The sequence below is a fragment of the Monomorium pharaonis genome, chromosome 8 (genome assembly GCF_013373865.1).
Source record: "Monomorium pharaonis isolate MP-MQ-018 chromosome 8, ASM1337386v2, whole genome shotgun sequence".
Taxonomy (NCBI): Eukaryota; Metazoa; Arthropoda; class Insecta; order Hymenoptera; family Formicidae; genus Monomorium; species Monomorium pharaonis.
Window position 1 is genome coordinate 7,860,026 of NC_050474.1, and position 23,200 is coordinate 7,883,225.

At 31.3% G+C, this 23,200-nt stretch overlaps 5 protein-coding genes across 9 annotated transcripts; 2 read left to right on the top strand and 3 right to left on the bottom strand.

Moving 5' to 3' along the window:
- Positions 1–170: 170 nt before the first annotated feature.
- LOC105840124 (protein nervous wreck) lies at positions 171–10,583 on the top strand. 2 transcript variants are annotated; one of them, XM_012686911.3, is made up of 22 exons: positions 171–358; positions 1,911–2,008; positions 2,233–2,278; positions 2,367–2,452; positions 2,864–3,008; positions 3,215–3,351; positions 3,659–3,722; positions 4,138–4,266; positions 4,336–4,458; positions 4,683–4,786; positions 4,967–5,111; positions 5,327–5,404; positions 5,551–5,602; positions 5,689–5,792; positions 6,111–6,255; positions 6,550–6,722; positions 7,117–7,423; positions 7,538–7,758; positions 8,117–8,207; positions 8,562–8,684; positions 8,786–8,817; positions 9,152–10,583. In XM_012686911.3, exons 1-22 carry the CDS (start codon positions 338–340, stop codon positions 9,713–9,715), a joined length of 2,988 nt encoding a protein of 995 aa, XP_012542365.1. In that variant the 5' UTR covers positions 171–337; the 3' UTR covers positions 9,716–10,583. The 2 variants fall into 2 exon arrangements, with proteins under 2 accessions (XP_012542365.1, XP_028045682.1); XM_028189881.2 differs by having other exon boundaries at positions 7,544–7,758.
- On the bottom strand, positions 10,575–13,704 carry LOC105840130 (3-hydroxyacyl-CoA dehydrogenase type-2). Its single transcript, XM_012686924.3, has 4 exons — positions 13,547–13,704; positions 12,814–12,981; positions 12,091–12,427; positions 10,575–11,452 (listed from the first exon to the last, which is right to left on the bottom strand). Exons 1-4 carry the CDS (start codon positions 13,553–13,555, stop codon positions 11,196–11,198), a joined length of 771 nt encoding a protein of 256 aa, XP_012542378.1. The 5' UTR covers positions 13,556–13,704; the 3' UTR covers positions 10,575–11,195.
- Positions 13,705–14,519: 815 nt separating this feature from the next.
- Positions 14,520–19,611, top strand: LOC105840136 (vacuolar protein sorting-associated protein 16 homolog). Its single transcript, XM_012686936.3, has 16 exons — positions 14,520–14,806; positions 14,945–15,131; positions 15,211–15,339; positions 15,421–15,565; positions 15,638–15,756; positions 15,854–16,029; positions 16,123–16,495; positions 16,585–16,712; positions 16,834–16,978; positions 17,079–17,213; positions 17,525–17,686; positions 17,959–18,108; positions 18,192–18,439; positions 18,517–18,613; positions 18,954–19,057; positions 19,150–19,611. Exons 1-16 carry the CDS (start codon positions 14,751–14,753, stop codon positions 19,286–19,288), a joined length of 2,493 nt encoding a protein of 830 aa, XP_012542390.1. The 5' UTR covers positions 14,520–14,750; the 3' UTR covers positions 19,289–19,611.
- Positions 19,275–21,780, bottom strand: LOC105840145 (phosphopantothenate--cysteine ligase). 4 transcript variants are annotated; one of them, XM_028190045.2, is made up of 8 exons: positions 21,450–21,780; positions 21,296–21,393; positions 21,030–21,188; positions 20,826–20,956; positions 20,522–20,619; positions 20,222–20,436; positions 19,976–20,158; positions 19,275–19,909 (listed from the first exon to the last, which is right to left on the bottom strand). In XM_028190045.2, the coding sequence occupies exons 3-8, from the start codon at positions 21,156–21,158 to the stop codon at positions 19,724–19,726; spliced, it is 942 nt and encodes a 313-aa protein (XP_028045846.1). In that variant the 5' UTR covers positions 21,159–21,188; positions 21,296–21,393; positions 21,450–21,780; the 3' UTR covers positions 19,275–19,723. The 4 variants fall into 4 exon arrangements, with proteins under 4 accessions (XP_028045846.1, XP_012542402.1, XP_012542417.1 ...); XM_012686948.3 differs by having other exon boundaries at positions 21,291–21,393; XM_012686963.3 differs by lacking the exon at positions 21,296–21,393 and having other exon boundaries at positions 21,583–21,780.
- A 131-nt stretch (positions 21,781–21,911) lies between these two features.
- On the bottom strand, positions 21,912–22,930 carry LOC105840161 (cytochrome c oxidase subunit NDUFA4). Its single transcript, XM_012686977.3, has 3 exons — positions 22,792–22,930; positions 22,565–22,711; positions 21,912–22,226 (listed from the first exon to the last, which is right to left on the bottom strand). The coding sequence occupies exons 1-3, from the start codon at positions 22,837–22,839 to the stop codon at positions 22,170–22,172; spliced, it is 252 nt and encodes an 83-aa protein (XP_012542431.1). The 5' UTR covers positions 22,840–22,930; the 3' UTR covers positions 21,912–22,169.
- Between the last annotated feature and the right edge of the window lie 270 nt (positions 22,931–23,200).

The window sequence follows — 23,200 nt, forward strand, 5'->3', positions numbered from 1 at the left end:
CCTCCTTTTATCTGCCCCTCTCATCTTCGCTCTTTCCTAGGCTTAGTAGGTCGTCGGAAAGGAAGTCATTCGCCGACCTGTGGGAGGCGCAGGCGCTATCAGGGGGTGGGGGTCGGACGATCAATAAGGGACGCACTACCCCCGGCGGCGGCGGCGGCCGCCTCACTTAGGAGGGCAGGAGATCAGTAGCGTACGGGCGCGCGAGTGGTGCACGACGTGGGTGCGTGGGGTGTGTGCGCATAGAGGGTGAGCCGCGAGTGAGCGAGGGCAAGCAAGAGCAAAACTCTGCCCCTCCTCCTCCTCTACCCCCGGCGCTGCGGGAAAAACTCGCTTCAGCATGCAACCACCACCGAGAAAAGTAAGAAGAAGTCGTGTACTCAAAAAAACGCCCCCGCGAGCCAATGGGGTGTTGTAATCTTGTAGAATCGACTTTCCATGCTGTAGGTAGGGGAAAGACGTCTTTACGTCAAGCAAGGTGTATGTGTCTGAAACACAAGAATCGTCTTGCCTTATAGTTGCAAGAAAATCGACTTTATACATCGGGTGTCAAATGTAAAGATTGTTTTTCTTATGTCAAATCTACATGGAAAAATAAAGTTTAATAATTTGTTGACTTTTTTATTTTTATATAAAATGTGTGATAATAATATATACAATTTTTTTACGCTAATATATTTTTATTAATAATAAATAATGTGAGACCAAGAATCCAAAAAGTAATACAATAATATAAAATGTAAAGTAATTTCACGACAGATCTGTCCAACGCACTAGCTGTTAATACCCTCGTTTTGAAATTTTGCAAGCAATCTATTTTTGATATTATCTTACAAATAAGTGTAGACACAGAATGTACGAAATTATATGAAAATTAAAAAAATGGTGATAGAATAGAATAACTTCAAAAGAATACGTTTATCGATTTCGGCAATGTGCATTTCTAGATGACATACTACTGAACGTGTGTGTGTGTAATATAAAGATTACTAATTATTATAAAGTGCTAGTTTATAAGTAATTTATAGATTTACATTTAATTTTTATATATTTACAGATAATTATTATTTTTAATATTTACACTTGAAGGTTTTCAATAAAAACCAAAAGCCAAAAAATTACATTTTTAGGAAACAAAAAACTTCTGATCTTTAAACTGTTCATTATATAAATGTGGTAATTTTTTTTCAGACATGTAATAAATATAAGAAAGTTTAAACTTTGATTAATAATTTGAGGATTTGTTGGGAAGGAACAGCATAATAAAAAACCTGAATTTGTTTCATTCATGTAGAAAATTTATATTTATTACCTATTTTTATATTTATATTTCTAGTTTTCTATTTGATTTTTACAAAATTGTTCACGATATAACACTACTGATAGAGAATGACACCATAAAATTTTTCTAAAATCGGACTTGTTTAATTTTTTTAATAAGAATTCTTTAATTTCTTATATGTATAAAAATTAATTTTTATATTTATTATTACTACATCTTAAAAACACGATTAATTTTAACAACACTTTGCAGTTTTGTTTTATGTTATTGGGCGGTGTTCGTACCTCTCGGAGGAGAATTTCTTATTTATACACACACACACACACACACATATGCGCGCGCGCGCGCGTAGTGAAAAATGCCTCACAAAGAAACAATTATAAATACGATTTCATATGTGATATTAAAACTGTTGTATGGCATTGATTATCATTGATTTTTAATTTGCACTTTGAGTAAGAAATGAGAAAAGGACAGAAACAGTGAGAGAAACAGAAATTCGACTAATTTGAAATAATACTAAAAAATTGAAGTAAATCGCACTTTTGCATAATTAAAAATTTCTTGTAATTATAAAAAATGAAATAGTAAAGTGCTTAAATTTATATTTATTTAATTTTTTGATTGTAAGGGAAACTATGCGAAATTTCTGAAGAATGTGCACACAGAGCAGGCGGCAAAATTACAGGCAAAGAATCAGCACGAATGTGATCTTCTGGAAGACATACGGTGAGTTATTATATAAATTAAACTATTAAACAACAATATTTGGACATAGCAACTTTTTACCTATTCTTTAAAAAGAATTTACAATTTGGGAATAATTTTATACTTTAAAAAGTTTATAATATATATTGTAGTTATAATTATTATTTTAAAATTGTTCTATTTAAGTTTGAAATTTTTTAAATAGTTTTGACAATTAAATAAGTATTAATTTTTATTTCTTTCAGTAATTTTACGATAAAAAAATCTGCCATTGAAAAATCCTATTCTGAGGTAAGGAATTATTTTGAAACTTTCTTTATGCTTACTTATTTTTGATAAAATTATAGTATATATTTAATATGGACATAACATTTTCCAGGCGCTACTCAAAATATCATCTGCATATTTAAATAAGAAGATACCGAACATACCAGATCTCAAAGTCGATGGAGCAGAAGAGAAATGGTAATTAATACATATGAAACAAAAATTTTTACATAGCTTTTATTTCTTTTTCTATGATATATACATATATGTTAAGGAAAATCTCTGTTATGCTGTAGATTATCATTATAGTGCATTTGTAATTTTCTAACAAGACTAAATTAATTTTATAAACTGCCTTTATTTATCATCTTTTGATGATTGATATACTAATTTTTTCATACGTAATCATGTAAACAAAGGGTGAATAAAACAGACGATGAGACTTAATGCGAAAGTAATTTTCGCGTACGATAAGCACGGGAATTTGACCTCTACGGAATTGTACTGGTTTCAATTCCCGGCTGTTTATCGATCGGGGAAGTTTGCCAAGGAGAAGAAGGGTCATAGGTAAATGGCAATCCGCACTGGCGAGTGGTCAAATGATTACAGGAACATGTGGAATGTATGGCGAACCGTGCTGGAGGAGAACGAGAAGTTGGCGCGCGCACGCCTCGCCGCTGTCGAGGTCTTCCAGCAGCAGATCGCCGACGACGCCAAGAGCCTCAGGATGCATAAATTACAAATCTCTAAAAAGGTTTTGATATAAGATTTTGCTATAAATTAATAATGTACATCTTATAGAATTTCCTTATATGTATTTTTTCTAAATAAGTGTTTATTAAATATTTACAAATTATTATATTTATTAGTAATTACTAAATATAATTATTTATATAAACATTATATTACAAATGCTATATGTGTGATGTATTCCATAAATTTCGGTAAATGGGTTTCTAGGCAATCGACCAATTACTGATAGTACAAAAAGAGCTCCAAACTTGCGTACAGGATGTCGACAAGACGAAGAAATTGTACTTTGACGAGGAACACAGCGCACATGATGTGCGCGATAAAGCAAAAGACATCGAAGAAAAGTATGTATATTAAGCTTATCTTTTATCTGGAAAATTACGTCTCTCATAATAAAAAAGAGCACTTTTTATCAGTTTTTTTTAAATTTATGTTATAATCAATAATGTCCAATAATACATACATTGGAAAACTTGATTACGTATAAATATAAATAAAAAGTATTGCTAATATAAATGTGTTCTTATCAAGAAACAAAATTGTAATTTTCGACAATTTGCATTTTTTATATGCTATCATTATCATTGGCTTCATAAGTTAGTCATATAACTATGAATGCAATAATTCATGACGTTCAATCAATGTTTTTAGACTGAAGAAGAAGAAGGGTTCTTTCTTCCAGTCGATAACGTCTTTACAGAAAAATAGTGCTAAGGTAAATAATCTTTTATTATAAAAGTTAATTGATTATTGTATATTTTAAGGCTCATACTATCGCGTAAATCTTTCGTATTTTTTTGTAGCTTTATATGGATGATTTTTTTTAACAAATACTTTTTGAATACTTTGAATATTTTAATACATAAAGATAATGAAAGAAATAATTAGGATTCTGTAGTACTTTTCTTCTTTGCTTTAAAAAGATTTTATTATATTTATTATATTTATTATATTTTACAAGTATCTAATAGTTTATAGGTATCTAATTATAAATTTATTTAGATAAATACCACACTTTATATATTTTTCTTATAATTAAACTCTAATGTAGTAAAAGAAATAAATTTTGCACGTACATTTGACTTGATAATGAAAGTTGAGATTTGAATAATCTCATTTGCAATGATCAGGTGAGCTCAAAGCGAGATGCTCTGGAGGAGAAATCAACTGGTGCTCGCAATGATTATCTGTTGAGTCTCGCCGCCGCCAATGCCCATCAGAATCGATATTTTGTAGTCGATTTACAATCCACCATGCAGGTAAGTTCTATAACAGCGATGAGATCAGTAAATTGAAAGATTTTTATGTATTTCTTCGCGCTTGTTTAGTATTTGGAGCAAGGCGTTTATGACAAAGTAGCAGAATATTTAACCCTGATGGGACGCACGGAACTGCTCACTTGTCTAGCCACCCAAAATAGCTTCGGCAAGATTCGCGATCAAGCTCAGCAGGTATTGTCTAAAAATCGATATTATTACAATAGACAGTAATATTATTTGTAACGTTATTTTACCATTTATTTTAATTTTTTGTATTTCTTACCTATTTGTTTCAAAATTTATCTTTTTAATTATATCGATACAAGTAGATCAACATGATCATGTTGATACTACTTTACAAAAAAATTTGTATGACAACGAGAAATAAATTTACGAGCAATAATGTCGAATTACAGCTTACTAGAGAGTACAATATCCAATGTTGCTGTTTATACTATCCCGTTTTGAAGCAACATATTCAATACGAGTTTGAGCCTTGCGATAGTGATCCGGTAGATAGGTTTGTAGACCATATTTTTCAATATATTATGAAGCATTTTATTTAAATATAAATCTTTTTTTCGACATTTTGAAATAAATGTTTGGTAGTCATAATCAATGCTAACACAAAGCATTGTAAGAATTTTATATAAAACAACATTTTAATAGCATGAAAAGATGAAATTTTTTACGAATCTAGGGTAACTGCTGATCATTCGGCGGCGACGACATTGGGCAAAGAAGCACGTCGCTGGTCGACAAAAATTGCCCGCGAGGTTGCCAGTATCCGTGAAAATAACCGAAAATTACAAATATTATATCAACTTAAAGAGGCTGGTCACAAGGTTTGTATCAAAATGTTCCAAAAAACTGTTATTTATGACATGATTATAATAGTTTTATTAAAGAATTTTATTCATCGAAATTCTATATTTTTTATGAATTGAAACTTGTTTTAAAGGAATCTGGATAATAATATTACAAATTTTTGTAACAAAATTTTATTATAATCGATGTACATCTATGTGTTATAAAGCTTTTTTAATTTATCTTTTTTCAGACTGATCCGAACGATCCTAATGGTCCAGATATAGAAACTAAAATCGATGAGTTAAAGCATGCTGTTCGACGAGCAGAGGTAAAATATTTAACTTTTATATTCTTTCTCCAAGAAAGAAATATTATTTATTTTGATATATCCAAAAATTCAATTTAACTATACAATAATTATAACGATTTATATAAAGCGCCACATATACATATCTATATATCTTTTTTTAACAGACCGCAAAACTCAAAGCGGAAGCGAGGATAGAATGTCTTCGACACGGTGGAGGTTTGTTAATATTTTCTCTTTTGAAAATAAAACAATTGCTTTAAGAACAATTTTCTAAATTTTATTCTATTTTGTGTTTTATATAGTAAACGTAGACGAATTCTTGCAAGAGGCTGAAACACTCAGCGTTCAGGATATGCCACGTTCGGCTAGTTCTCTCTCCGTTAGAACAGATGCATCTGGTGCAGCGGTAATTATCAAAATAATATGCGATTCAAATTTTTCTTTGACAAATATAAATATATTTTATATAATTTTATATAAAATTAATTTTAATATTTTTTAAATGTTATAAATTTTTATCTCTAACGTTAGCTAACTTAAATAATAGTATTCGATGGTTACACAAGAGAATTTTTTTTAATGATTACACTTATTAAATTATAACATATATTATGTATATATAATCAAAAGAACAAAAATATATGAAAAAATCGTAACAAAATATTTTGAATTTTTAATACATAACAAAAGTATTTATATATAAGTTTATATACAATTTTTCTAGGAACATCCGTCATCGGACTCATTCTATGACAGCGACGGCGACGGTGGAAGCGACCTAACGACTTTGGAACGGCCCGGAAAGAATGCGCCTCAACAGGAAGAGGAAATCGAAGAGAGGCAGAGGCATGACAGTGCCGAGGTTGATGGTATGCAGACAATTTTCGTATACATAAGTGTTATAAATATTAAAATCACAAAATCAAGAACTAAATTTATTCCTTTCCTTTTATCTTATTTTCCTCTTCGACTTTTTCATTTCTCTATCTTTCATTAATTTCTCTACCTTTCTTAACCTTTTTTTCTGCTATTAATTTCTTTACTGTTATTTTGCTTTTTGTCGCAATTCCTCAATATGAGGAGATATACTTTCTTATACTTCTCTACATATTTTACATTTTTGATCTTCTTATTTTATGTATGTGGAAAACCTTTCTTTTTAGCATTGCTAGAGCAGGAAAAACAACGGATGGAGCAACTAACGGCAGGTTGGGATGATCCTACGGCGGTCGATTGGGACAACGAATTGAAAGATGAGCAGGATATGACGCACGAAACACCAGAGATGCCTTCTAACCAACCCATATACAAGTGCACTGCTCTATATTCTTACACAGTAAGCGATTCCAAAGAACTATATATGTTTGTAAACTGAATATAGAATATTGATTGTAGAAAATTTAATAGCATTTTAAACATTAGAAATAATCTTGATTAGGGAAGCATAGCTGAATGATTCAAAACGAGGATCTAACTTTTCAAATTTTTGGGAGAGGAAAAACAGAAAGAAATAGAGAAGTGTTTAATCTATTGTAATATAGAATAAAAAATATATAAATGAGAGAAAAGTATGATCTTTACAATGAAATAAACATGACTTCTTTATTTCTTTTTGTCTTTTTTTACAAAAAATTCGCAAAGTTAGATATTTTGACTTATCTAAAATATCTTATCTTCTTCAAAGTGATAATTATATATATACATATATATAAATGGAAGAAATTTTTTAGGCGCAAAATCCCGACGAACTTTCCATCGTGGAAAGCGAGCAGTTAGATGTGGTAGGTGAAGGCGACGGTGATGGATGGTTAAGAGCGAGAAATTATCGAGGAGAGGAAGGTTTCGTTCCTCAGAATTATCTCGATGTAGAAAGAGAACCTGAGACCACTACCGGTCTAACTTCGCAGGGACCAGGTCTGGTCCAGCAGATTTCTTTCTCATCCGTTGATTACACCATTGATGATCACGATGCCGTTGATCCCGATGCCAATTTGCAAAGTGCCGCTCCAGAAGCCGTAATACAAAACCATCTTGGAGGTACGTTACAAAATATCGCAAAATTCAATTCATGCATAATTTTTGTTTATTTTGACACGATTTAAAATTTAATCAGATATTTAAAATGATAAATAACATGATATATATATTAAGTTATAGAAACGGAGCAATTCTGTATTGCGCTTTACGACTATGATGCCACGTGCGACGAAGAATTAAGCTTTTTGGAGGGCGATATCCTTAAAGTCTTGAAAAAAGAACCACACGATGTAGACGACGGCTGGTGGGAAGGTGAGCTGAGAGGTCAGCAAGGCCTCTTCCCCTCTCTTGTCGTAGAACCTTGTGGTCCGGACGGATGTCCTTTGACCCCACAGGTAAGAAATTGAATAATGGTTCAAAAAATATCATAGGCATAAAAAAATTTGTAAATAAAATTAGTGTTGTAAATAAATGTTGTAAAAAAAAATAAAATTAGTAATGTTGGATTAAAAAAAATTACGTAATTCCACATTTAAAAAATGTTTAATTTAATAAATTAAATTTAAAATTAATAAAAATTAAGAAAAATATAAGTTTATATTGATATCAGTGTAAAATGACAAATTTTGATTAAAATTATGTATGAAATTAATAATATATTAACAAGTTATATCAATAAAAATCATAAATTAAATAATTAACTTACAACTTATTAATTTTATAACAAAGAGTAATATAATATTATCATTTCAGGAGAACTTAACACCACCGAGTTCCGCACCGCCAGTCTTTACTCCACCGGAAGTACCAGAATTTTTTCTAGAGGAGCTTGCTCAAATGGAAGGTAATTAAGATTACACCAATCGCTGAACAATTACCAATATAAAAGCCATTTAAGAAAAATATTAAAATAATAAGATTTAAATAATAAATTGTAAATTAATTGATTTTTTTATTTAATTTTCATACATTTGGTTAAAATATAATTTATTTAAAAATATAATTATATATTAATGTAATTATCAAATTGTTATTTCCTCATTGACTTATAGTGCAGTGACATTATAATTAGTTATGTAATTTGAAACATTTTTATATAAGTATTTATTCATATTACTTCGATATACTGCTCATATACATACAGTTAAAAGATTATTCCACACACATATATTTATTTATTACACGTACATTATTACAGAATCGCAAGAAGAAAAATCAATGGTAAATGGTGATAGTAGATTCATGATGAATTTGTCTCGAGACCAAAAAGAACAATATGGTTCACAGTTTGACGGTGATGAAGAAACGCCAGGTATATTAGGTAAGCTTTTAAATTATATTAAAATTCTCGAAATGGGCTAATAGTTGAAATAAAGCAGGTATTATTCATTTTAATATATGAAACATTAACTTGCTGCACAGTCGTGGAGATATCAGATGAATCGGGTGATAAGGTAAATTGGTATAATGTAAAAAATTGTTTGTAGACTAGACTTTTAGTTTTATTGTATATCTTCCTTTTCTCACGAAAAGCATGCAATCATTTATCAAACTTTTAATATATTAATTAATATATTAATTATATATTAATTTAATATATTAATTCAATATATTAATGTTACGAATGTTTCTTATGATTTAATAATACAATCTGTTTCGAAGATTAAAATCACATTTTATTTCTGCAATAAAATTATTTTTTTCTCAAATCTATCGTGAGATATTTGATTTATACACATGCAGTTATAAAAAATTATTTTCAAGAATAAAGTCTTATTTGATTCGCAGATGGAAAAGGATCCCAAATTCGGTGAAGACCTTAAATCTACTGACCAAAAGGATGATTTTGGTCTTGGGGTGGCTCAAATCGTGATCACAGCCGCAACTCCGATGGAAGAGATCGAACATCCCTTCCCTGGGACGGAGGGGACTCCGGAAGAATCGGCAAAGATTGCAGAAGCCTCTGAAGCTGATGTAGAAGCTTCAAGCGCGGCTTCGGATCCAAACGAGAGCGAATATAAAGAGGAAGAAGAGCCAACCGTAATCTTAGATGAAAAAGAGGAAGAAGCTGAAGAAAAGTCTACAATTGATGAACTTCCAGCAGACTCAGCACCATTTCCAATCAGCAGCAGTTCTGGAAGCGAAGCAGACTCTACTTCCGGCCCCAGCACCAACGAAAATTCTCAGTCGAGGGGAACAGTGGTTGAAGTGACAGAAGAGATCACAGAAGTCATGGAAGAGGAGGAAATCATGCCGGGAAAGATGCTGGTGGGAGGGAGAGCCAGTATCCCGGACGAGCTGCAGCCGGATCAATTGGAAAAATTGCAGACGCTCAAGGAATCGAACGCCTAGGGCTGACTGGGCCCCGGAGCCCATAAGGGCAAAATTACTTTGCCTGACGGCCATACCGACAATTTTCGACATCTACTAGACTTCTGGCGATCATCACCTGAAGTGCTAGGAAAAAAAGACTAACTGTAATAAACTCACATTAAGACTCTATCTGAAATTCATAAGGTTCTTATGGTGACAGAGTACTGGTGAGAATAAAGATGTTTGGAATTTTTGTGACTAAACTATCTTAAAGTAATGGATGTTAATGGATCAAGTGGTGCTAAAGACTGTCTAAATTACGGCTATAAACGTAAGAAATATTTTCGCGTGCCCGAAAGCACGAGAAAATGTCCAGAATAAGATCTACCTTCGAACTGTAACTTTGAAAATAATGCACGTTGTATATCTTTATTAATTAATCAGAATTATAAGGGAAAGATTTATTTGTGAAACTACCTATTACCATAATGATTTATTAACATCCTGGAGAGGAGAGAAAACGATTTAGTCAACTATTCAGTTGAATAAAAAATAATTTAAAGTTGAAAGAAATATTTAAAATCAGGTCCGTCACAAAGAATAGAAAAATTAATATACAAGATCACCAAGGCTTTATGTCAGACTTTACATATGGTCACCAAAGATTTCTTTGCATTGATCGATTAATAAAAGATTAGAAGAACTAATTTGTCCTAAGGCAAATTAATTGAGCTTTAATGAGTTGATTAAACTCTTGAGTTAATAAAGCTAACAAAAGGGATGGAAAAGATTTTTTTTCGTAGGAAATGATGTACAGTAAAGTGGGATAATAGAAAGAATTGTCGATACCTGTGTACTATAAAGGGCGTACATTTCAAAGGAATTACACTGGTGTTGCATGTAAAAACGACTATTTATTCACTATTCCTCACTGTTTTCATTTTATCCTTGTCCAATATATAAAAAATCTCTAATATCCAAGAACTGATTTTTAAAAAAATTGTATTATGTACTTCAAGAAAAATGCATACGTTTTCTAATCGAATATAGATATAGATCTATTGGAAGAAAGAGAATCACAATGGCAAATAAAATTAAGATTAATTATAATTTTAAAAATCATTTGTAGTTATAAATTAGAATGTTGCATATGTGAAAATGATTTTATTTTTATAAATGCTTTGAAAATATTTACCAGATTACAGTTATTTATATTGTTTTATAATTATATTTATATATATATTTAATAAAATGAAATAATCCTTTCATGTTTTATGAAATATATATGTAAACAAAAAATTATTTCTAAATTATAATCTAAAGAAAAAGGGAAATGTATTCAAGTAAGAAATTCTGAGAATAAAATTAATATTTGTACAAAAGTTAAAATTTTATTGGGTGTAAATATATATATATATATAATATGTATATACAAATATACATACAAAAAGGAGTCATATAAGACTCGAGAGAAATTTCTGATACTGTAATTCTATCAGTATAAAAAACTGCTAGTTATTCAAGCTTGCATTCGCAAAGCACCATCCAATCTGATCACCTCCCCATTCAATAATGGATTTTCAACGATTTGTTGTACCAACATGGCATACTCATCAGGATTTCCTAATCTTTGAGGAAACGGTACGCTCTTTGCCAAGAAGGTACGCACTTTTTCTGGCAGTGACATTAACATTGGAGTTTGGAAAAGTCCTGGAGCAATTGTTACAACACGAATTCCATCCTTGGAGAGATCGCGGGCGATAGGCAAAGTCATTCCTACACATAATAAATTATAAAAAATAAAATAAAAATAGTTTATAACTTAGAAAAGTTTATAACTCAGGATAAAATAGATATAAATGCAACTATAAACATAGCAAGAATAAGATTATACACAAAATATTACAGAATTATAAACTTAATTGATTAATAAAAAAAACTAAAAAGTTTTAACAAAAAATAACTCTGCAAGTTAATCATTTTCACTTAGATATTCAACTCCTTCTTTGTTTAAAATTACATTCTTGATACAATTGTGGACAATTCTATGTCACGTGTAAAAATGTAATAAATCAGTTTTAAAACAAATAATCACAATCTTAAATTGTTTGGAACAGTCTGAAAGTATCGTGACTCTGGAATTTGAAAAATTAAAAAATTCCAAATCTAGAAGGACACGATCGTAGCATTGAAACTTGACAAAAATACATATCTTCTTTTATATTGCATATAAAAACAAAAAATGCATTTTTGTCCAATTTGATGTAAAATCACTTTTATATATATTGCGCAACGAACCAATTAACAATTCTGAAACACTCTATATAGAGAGTATTTAAATAATAAGTTAAATAAGAAAAAAATGGTATTTGGAAGCCTTTTTCCTATTGAAAGCAAGAAAAAAATGACAATACCTACGACTGCTCCTTTTGAAGCAGAGTAAGCAGCCTGTCCTATTTGACCATCAAAAGCGGCGACACTCGCGGTGTTAACGATTACACCTCTTTGACCATCTTGATTAGGTGTGTTTTCAATCATCAAGCCAGCAGAAAGGCGAATAGCATTGAAGGTACCGGTGGTGTTGACATGGAGAATTCTAGCGAAATCCTCCAATTTGTGAGGAAGTTTTTTATTACTGTTATATGTCTTAAAAGCTATTGCGATACCAGCAGCATTGACGAGAACGTCAAGCTTCCCAAATTTTTGTTTCGTAAGATCAAGAGCAGCTTGAACATCAGTTTCCGATGTTACCTTGAGGAGAGAAAGTTAACTTTATATTTAATGGAAAAAAATAAGATAAGAACATATAATGAAATTTGAAAAACAATAAAAAATTATAACACAATTTAAAATTTGATAATTCATAATTTAATATTTCATATATCAATCATTGTGCTATTAGAGATAAAATTGTCTCTCTAATAAAGACTGTATTTAAAGATAGTAAAGTATGTTCTCTCTAATTTGTATGACATTTAAAATATTAAATTATAAATGATCCTAATTTTGAATTTGTATGTTACAAATTTTTATTTTATTTTATATATTATTTTTATTATTATCTCTTTTTAAAAATTATAGAACTCCTAAAATTATATATAATTAGGCAATAACTATATTAAACATATTATACATACATCCATAGGTGCGAATACCGCATTGGCTTCTCCCAATTCATCAGCTACAGTTTTACCCTTTGAAGCAGGCAAATCAGCAATAACCACCTTTGCCCCTTGCTTGACAAATCTTTCTACAGTTCCACGGCCTAATCCGGAAGCACCACCAGTCACCAAAGCTACAGTGCCCTATAATAAACGAGAAAAAAGTATTCATAAATTTTTTCATTCATAAATTTCATTAATTATGTTCTCGTTAAAATTTTAATGATACAATACTAAAAATATATCAATTGAGAAAGATTTTCGCATGTTTCAATAATATTTCAATGTTATTTATTACAATTTAAAAATTTATACTTACCATATGCTAGATTTTTAGCAGTGACAATACAGAAAAAGAAAAACATTCTAGATAAGATTACAAGTAAAATCTAGATAAGGCTCTTGATAATGAGATGACTTTGGACCGATATTATTTTTCAACATAAAAAACACAATGACATAACCCTAACACAAACCAGTACACTTTGTTTGACTCGAACAGAGTATAAAATACATTATCATAGTTAAAAATATATAATATCATATATATAATAATAATAATTATTATTATTATATACGACATATCATAATAAAATACTATAGTGTTAATCGGAGACATAAAATTCTACCATATTGTTATAATAAAAAAAAATAAAAATACAAACATCGTGTTTCTTTATTCGTTTTTTTTTTTCAATGATGAACATACCTTCAGCATTTTTGAGCGTCTTCTATTTTTCTTTAAAAAAAATAATAAATGCCGGTAGCTCTCGCACTAATCACAATCACGAGGATCGCTCGAACTCTTTGAAGAACTTACGTTTACGTGTCGTGTACTTTATACATGTCACAGTGGGGATACATTCTGATGATGATTTGTGAAAAATTATCTCGATGTGAACTTTGGAACCTAACAAGTTATAGCAGATCTTCGATAAATTTAGATGGAAATAGACAGCGTTAACTCCGTATAATATATTAGAACATAGATAGAAATAACCCAGATAGCATAAAATATTATCATAAATATTTATAAATATTTTACAAATTTATTTTCAAAATATATTTTTTAAAGATTATATAATTTATATTATTTTCATAAACCATTTAGAAATGATACAAAAATTATTATCAACAATATATAAAATATATTTTTAAAACGTATTGAAAAATATTTATGGTATATGATGAACTTGAAATATTTTTTATATTTTTTGATAATAATTGTAATTATATAAAGACAGATATCAATAAATATTTTTTTATTGTTTATTAGCGTGTTGTTTAAATTACAAAATGCTTTAATGAAATACAAAATGTAAAGAGATTTTTTTATCTAACTCTTAAATTATTCATTCTGTTTTCATTCTATATTGATGGCATAATAAATTAAACAATAGATTACATTGTTTACGGTTAATACTAAAAGTACACATTCATATATTCATATCACGTCCGCTACAGGACGCAGAAAAATTTTGAGGGAGACAAGTATATACATTGCAATATATTTGGCCTGTTCTTTTTAGCTGCACTGGTGCAACAAGTTAAAGTGAGACAAATATAATTTTCTCATTTTTTTAACTTATTGCACCAGTACAGCAGTGCAGCTAAAAAGAACAGGCCTATTATTATTACTAGAAAGCACAGATTCCTATTGGACATCGGCGAGTGTTTTACTACATTAGGCTTGTTCTTAGTAGCTGTACTGGTACAATAATAAGTTAGAATGAGAAAAAATATATTTGTCTCATTCTAACTTATTGCACCAGTGCAGCAGTGTAGCGACGAAGAACAGGCCTATTAGTAAACAGTAGCGTCTGCGTGTAGCGTATGATTTGTTAAATACCGAGAATCGAGGGAGAGAACAGCGATTTTGTAAAAATTATCTCGCATTAAATCACACTGAAAAAATGTCGGCGATGTTAACTGCCGATTGGTTTCCTTTGGGTCGGGACGTGTACTTTCGGTAAATGTGTACAGTAGTAATTTGAATACATAGAAACAAATGCAACTTGTTTTTGCTTTGGTTATGTTCTACATGACGAGGAAGTTGTCATCGCACAACACATCGTTATTAATGACACATTATCGATTTTTATTACAGCAAATTCGAGTTGTATCCAATATCTTTCCAGCATGAGATTTCCAACAACAATTTGCTAGTAGCAGCTCCTTACGGGGGTTCTATCGCCGTGACGAGAAACCCCAGGAAGCTTGTCAAGGTCCAAGGGGCCAGCAAGCCTTTGATACTATTGTACACATCCTCTGGAAAATTGACGGCCAAGTTGCAAGTGAGATCTTTTTAGTTTGGAGATTTGTCAATTTTGATTTTTATTCTCACTTATTTTTCACTTAATTTCTATCGAACAGTGGAGCAGTGGGCAACTAGTGTCATTTGGCTGGTCCCAGCAAGAAGAATTACTGTGTGTGCAAGATGATGGTATGGTTCTCATATACGACATGTTTGGAACTTATCAGCATACCTTTAGCATGGGAAATGTAAGACTAATATATAGAGATAATGGAGATCACTAATTGTGGAAGAATTTTTTTATAAGCATTAATTTTTTTCTTTTCAAGGCGGCCAAGGATACTAAGGTCATCGATGCGAAGTTCTTTGTGACATCCAACAGCACCGGGATAGCTGTTTTGACGTCCACCAATCGTATATTTCTGGTGAACAATGTGTCCGAGCCTAAAGTTCGACCAATCACTGATATGCCAAGTAAATATTTATTTCTATAATCCTTGAATTAAATTCAATCATTTTCATTGTTATCACAATTGTTACTTTTAGGATATGGTCAAATTGATTGTTGGCACATGGTACATTGTGACAGGGAGACACAAGTAATTTTGTCAAATAGAGAAGGAATATTTGTAATTCATCAGTCTCATCAAAACACTTTTTCATTTGTAAGCATACTATTATGTAGTTTGTAATATTATTTACGCAAATTTTTATGCATTTAGAAATTAACTTTTTTTCTATGTTACTTTATTTTGCTCCTAGAATACTCTCTTCAGCAATAAGATTAATAATGTGATAGCAATAGCTGTGTCTAGCAACAATCGACACATTGCGCTTTACTCTGACACTGGACATCTGTACATCGGTTCAATAGACTTTAAAGAGAAATATTGTGAATGTTACACAAACATGAAGGAGCCTATGGCAGATATAGCTTGGTTAGTAAAGACAATTAACCAAATATTAAATTATTCAAGTTTAAAAAAATATAAATTTTTTAAAATATCAGGATTTGACAAATACGTTTTCAGGTGTGGAACGGAAGCTGTAGTGTGCAGCTGGAATAGTACAATAATGGTGGTGGGACGTATGGCTGATACTATAGTATACAATTACGATGGTCCAGTACATTTAATTACGGAAATCGACGGAGTGCGGGTACTGTCGAGTAATTCCCACGAAATAATACAGAAAGTACCGAACGTTGTGCAAAGGATATTTAGGATCAACTCAACAGATCCTGCCTCTTATCTCCTGGAGGCGTCTAAGCAGTTTCAAAAAAAGAGCCACAAGGCCGACAGTTATATAGATTTAGTGAAAGAAAAGCTGGACTCTGCGATAAAAGCGTGCATTGATGGCGCGAGTCACGAATTCGATTTCGAAACGCAAAAGATTCTGATGAGAGTAAGTTGTATAAACGTATATGTGTTGAAATATTAAAATGATCCAATATTATTTAATAAAATTATTTCTAATATCAATTTTTCCCTCAGGCTGCCAAGTTTGGAAAAGGATTCAGCAAGACGATAGACTCAGAATATTATGTTCAAATGTGCAGGGTTTTGAGGGTCTTAAATGCTGTAAGACATCCTGCAGTGGGCATTCCATTAACGTATACACAGTATCCTTTTTCAGTTTATATTTTTTTATATGTTCAATTTATACATATTTAGTTTATATATTTGTGTGTTCTTTGCTTTTTAATAATCATTGTAATCTATGGAAATTCTTATTAATATTAGATTTAATATTCTCACAAATCAAGTACTATTAGATCGACTGGTAGCACGAAGACATTATTATTTAAGTATTCAAATAGCGCGTCACTTGCAGTTACCCGAGATTGATGGGGAAAGTAGAATATTAGCACATTGGGCTTGCTACAAGGTAAGATAAATAATAAGAGTATAAATATAGAGTATAAAAAAATAAATAACAAAACCTTGCAGACTATTTAAAAAGATATAATTTCCTTGTACTTTTACAGGTGAAACAAACTCAGCTAGATAAGGAACAAATAGCAGAGGAAATTGCTGATAAATTAGGATATGCTCCTGGTGTTTCATACAGCGAAATCGCGAAAAGAGCGGCAGATTGTGGACGAAAACAATTAGCCATTAAAGTAAGTTTATTGATTTATACCATGGAGGAAAGAATAACAGAGGGGGAAGATATACTCTGCAATGTGGCTAAATAGACGTAAGGAGGGGGGGGGAGAGCACTAAAGACTACCAAAGAAGTAAGAGAGATGTCCGCGTGTGTACAAGAGAGAAGACTGTAGATAACGAATCATATTTTCTGGCTATCCCCACCATCTAAAAAAGACCTTACACTCCTGTTATTCTTTCCTCCATGATTTATACAAATATTTGGAGTATTATGTTTTATTGCGCGGGAATTATTTATACATTAGCGTTACTATTTATTTTTCAGTTAATCGATTATGAACCACGTGCACATCAACAAGTACCTTTGCTATTAACACTCGGCGAGGAGCGTGCTGCTTTGCATAAAGCTGTGGAAAGCGGCAATACAGATCTAGTCTATACTGTCATTCTTCATCTTAGAGAAAACATGACTCTTGGAGATTTTCAAGTAAGTGGGTCACTGTACCAGTTTGCTGAACAATCACCAATAAAAAATGATCATTAAATAAAAATATTAAAATAAGAATTTAAAATAATAAACTGCAAATTAATTTATATGTTTTATAATTTAATCTCATTTTCATACAGATTTAATTAAAAGATATTTTTATCTAAAAATGTAATATTTGTTGTTTTTATCTGTTAATTGACTAGTGCAATGACATTTTGCTCCAAGTATAGATAAAGTTATGTATTCTTATAAACTGATCTTTAATGCAGATGTCTATAATGCATTGTCCTCTTGCAATGGCATTGTACATTAAATATTGCCAGAGTCATAATAGAGAAACATTACGTGATATTTACAATCAGTATGACGATTTCCATTCGCAAGCAGTGTGGTTTATTACTGAAAGTTACCAACGAAAAGTTAGTACAATTATTTTTGTATAACTATGAACTTTTTTATAAAATAAAACCAAACTGATAAAAGCATGTTGCACATCTTTTAGAACATAATGTCGAGAGATGCGTTACTGCAATCCGCTCAGGAAAATTTTAGATTGGCTCGTAATGATACTAATGCGTCGTTAACGGAAGAACAGATAAAACTGTTGAAGTATCAGAGATCTTTAGAGGACACGCTGCACGAATCAGTCATGGGAAAGCCTCTGCACGATACTGTGAGAGTATTATTATTACGTAACGAGTTAAAATTAGCAGATAAATTACGATCGGAATATAAAATACCAGATCGAAGGTATATCAATTTTTGTAACTTTGCTATTTACTAAACTATTTTGTTTCGTTTTATAATCAAGCAATATATTAATACAGATATTGGTGGTTAAGAATACAATGCCTGGCAGAGCAAGGTTTATGGAATGACTTGGAAAAATTCTCCAAAAGTAAAAAATCTCCTATTGGCTATGAGGTAACAATAAATAACAAACTCGCATTGTTTTCACGTAACTATACATCAGTGTTGGTCATTAATTAGTTAATTTTTTTACTAAAATTGGCTTTAAAATTAGCAATATTTAATTATTTTCAATCAATTAATTGAATTATCACAATTACATAAAACAACTTATTGATTGACATTTAATTAATGTCTAAGATTAGTTTCAAGATAACTAAAAAATTTGATTATTATAATAAAAAATAAATTTTTAAGCGTTTATTATTGATCAATAAATTGATTAAAATGTATTCAACACTGCTATACATTTATTCGTTCTTTGGAATGATAATTTTTCAATTTCTTTTTAAAGCCATTTATAGATGAATGTTTAAAGTATAATGAGAAATTAGAAGCAAGGAAATACTTAGCCAAAGTTAAAGATGACCTCAAAGTAAAGTATCTAGTGAAATTAAAGTAAGTACAACTGAAAAGTATACTTTTTAAGATGTAAATAAAATATATACAACATGTATAAGTACGTAAACATAACTATCGTAATTCTGTAGTTTGCTTAGCGAAGCGGCGCAAACGGCGTATGAACAAAAAGATGCTTCGGCTCTCACATTTGTGCTAGCACAATGCGGGTCATCAGACAGACAATTTGTAGATAAGATCAATATGTTATTAGCTAGTCTTAAAAATTAAGAGTTTTATTCTTTTTATAAAATTCATTTATATACAATTCAGATAACATTTATGTCAACTTACATTCATAATAATCTTAAAATAATTTTACAGATCAGTGAATGTTATACATTCAAGTGTAACATAAGTTGATAAAATATTAAGTACTTTTTTAATAAAAAATAAATTTTAAATCTGTTAAAATATTCACTTGTTATAATTTGTATAAAACTGTAACTGTATATTTGTTATGTACAAAATAGTAGTATTTGTAAGTGAATTCTGTATATTTGTATCACTTTACAATGCTGATATGTATATACAATATAACAGTACATCCCGAACCTATATTTCATTCTCACCAATAACCACTCGTAATATCATAATTTCTTATTTTTTAAATGCATATTTTATATATAAAAGTAACAATACCTTTTACAGCTTGAAACAAGTAAATCAACTAACTTGTTTGGATCGTAAAATAAACTTTTGATGCTTCTCAACAAGATCACTTACGATTAATTTTTCAATTTCCTCACCATTATCTAATTGTTCATTTGTAAGAAACAAAACGTAATTGGTCTCCTTGCTTACTATTGTTACTTGTTGTTTTCTAGTTTGCAAAATGTTGGCTATTACAAGCTAAAAGACATCAAAATGTAAATACATTTTACAAGAAGCTTAATGTATATCGTAATAATTACTTACGTTGTGCTGATACTTATTGAGGGCAGTTCTCGCCTTAGAAATGAGCAAACTTTCATCAGTTTCTAATTTAAATGAAACCACAAATGCTTTTGGTACCCACAAACTAACTAACGGAGCTAAGATCTTTGGTACTAATTGAAGAGATATTGTTGGTGGTCCACTCGAGGAAATTTTGTGGACTGACTAAAAAAAAAACTTATAAAAAAAATTTACATTATTCCATGACTAAATTTGAATAATATTTACCATTTCGTTGGAAGGAATGTAGAAATCCGAGACTGCTGCTGCTAAATATAATATAGCTTTGTTCTCCAGAGGTGCTAACGCTTGGCAAGCGGATCGTAGCAGCCAGAGATATTCAGAAAGAGCTGTAAAAGTAAGTTGCAGCAATTTTTTCTGATCAAATGCTTCTCTATATTTTCGCAGCACTGTTGCTACTTTCTCCGTGTATTCTGGCAATACTGTAAAAATAATATAATAGCATCTAATCAGTTGGAATTAATTATACATATAATTATACATAATTGATTACTCTTCGTAACTCACCTGTGATAACAGGATTTTCTTTGTCATCTGATATTTGAAGCAAGTCTAAAAATTTCTGACTTAAAAAGTGCCTCGAAAATGGTTCCAAAGATTTGATCCTGAAAACAAAAAAAATTGTAAATTTATACTATAAAGAATATATAGATTTAGAATAATAATGATCTATTAATGTTCTTAAATCATTGATAGCATAAAAATCAATTGACACTAGGACAAAAATTAGTTGACATTAGTTTAAAAGAAAAAACTTAAAAAAAATCCATTTCTCTCAAAATTTCAAAGAATTTTTTCAGGCTAAGATTACCTGTACATAAATATAACTGCATATCCGTGCTCCAAGAAGTATTCTGCTGAAACCGATCCCCTTGTACCCGCACTGAAATTGTCCACAAATCTCACTGTATTATGCTCCAAGGGTACCGTCGTACCTCCGCTCTATAATATCATAAGTTAGAATTTCACATAAAAAATTGTATATCTGTAACGTCAAATCAATCCTAGGACTTACCGTCACCAACACCACCTTATTGCCCGCCTCTAAATGCCTCCTAGTGAACTCCTTCAATGCCTGCTCGTTTTGCGCCAGGTCTGGAGGAGGTGGATGCTTCGCGTAGAAATCCTCCCATGTCGAGACCATCGTGAACGCGACTGTGTCTTGGAAAACTTACTGCGCAAAGAAAGACAGAGACGATAAAAACTCACGGAATGCTCAATACATATTGCAAATGTATATATTATACATGTTACATAATAAAGATTTCCACTTAACCTCACATTAACGCCGTCGAATGCGTTATTTATTTTATGTATTAGTCATATTTCACGAAATAACTCTGCGGTAATTTCACATCAAGATGCGCGAATCGCAACACCTGTAAACAGGTGTGGGCTAATAAAAGTGGAGAAAAAAAGAGAAATGGTTACTAACCTCGACGCGTGTCGAATCTCTTTTTGAAAAGAACTAGTTTGAGATTTTGATCTTCGAACAGTTTTACAAATACCAGTTGCGAAATCACTGATGCTTCTACACGTCCTTACGTAATAACTACATGCTTACGTGCCTCAATTTTTCTCAGCTTTTTTCTCGAAAATTTCGACTCGTGAAAAGAGCATGTCTTTGCTGTCTTCAGGACGAGACCAATCTGTCAAACTTTCTTTTTCAACGCGTAAAAATAAAAACAGCCGAGATAACGTCAACACTATCTTATCTTCAATCTTTATTTTATCTACATTTTGACGTATTGATGTTCGATAATGTTGCTACCGCGAGCACGTGCAAAATTTTCTGTTTACATATAACTTCACGAAAGACAAGACTAAAAACTTTTGCGAAATGTCGATAGAAATCGTCAATTATTTTTAACACAAAGGAAAAGGAGAGTGCACCTTCTGTATCGCGACTCCTTTATTCAATATTAGATACAAACTTTCTTTAAAAATTAAATTACATAATGTACATTTTTAAATTACACATACATTTCAATAAAATTGAAATCCTTCTTTCAGGAAAATTGAGATTGCTGCACTCCTGTTGTTGTTTGGTTGCAAGAATAATAGCGTCACTTTGAGACGAAAGTACTTAGAAGGGATAGCGATTTATATAACAATTTATTCCTATAACAAGTACTAGTTTTTTATACAGTGTAACTCAATACTCAGGTGCTTGGCTCTTGGCTTTGGCGTAATTCTCGTTCGTCGCAAAGAACTGTAAAAAGAAAAAGCAAAGAATATAAACCTACGAAACCTTCAATAATCTAAAAAAGCTCACTTCAGACAATCAGGTTGAATTTCAGGATATAATTCTATTTTTAATTTTGATACCTGTATATACTTTGTGTATTTTATATATATATATATATATATATATATATATATATATATATACATAAAAGTGTGTGTGTGTGTGTGTGTATGTCCATGTAATTCTTCAAATGTTTTTTACAGCCAAACAAAATTATAAATAGAATTCTATCCTGAATTCTGAATCGCGAAATCGCCGATCATAATGGTTGAGTAACAAAGGGCGATCGTCATGCTTGGTACCTTGTACTGTTTGTCCTTGTAGTAGTTCCATGGTTCGGATTCTTTCTTATTTAACCAGGAGACGTCGGGATTACGTGTCGCCAAGCGTAATGTGTATAGGAACGCGCCGCAGGCACCCAGTCCTATGCAGAAGTACAGTGGGAGCAGCTGGAAAAAGAAGAGCTGTTGAATGACATCGCGATGTTCAGCGTCGCGGAGTAATCCACGAGTATCTCGCGAGTGCTTACAGCTGGGTGTTTCTTCACGCTCGTCAAAGACAACCCTTGCATCTTCATGATTGCGTTCGGCGTACAGTCTCTCCCCAATAAAACGAGTCAGACGTACCTCCGTACACTGTTCCCGCACTTCCCGCTTCCCGCACCGCACCTACCGAACGACGTAGATTATAGAACCGATATCTATCTATATGGCGACTGCGCGATAAAAGCACAGTGGCTGTACAGTGGATCCGATTTAAAAAAAAACGCGCGCAAAAATAATTTTTGAATTGACTTTCAGAGCTTATAGGTGAAATATGAGCATAATTTACATTATGTGTATACAATGTGAACTATGTATAGATTATTTTTACGTGGACACGATCCTAGATAGCACATGATATGATAAATGGAAAAAATATTTATATATTTTAGTCAT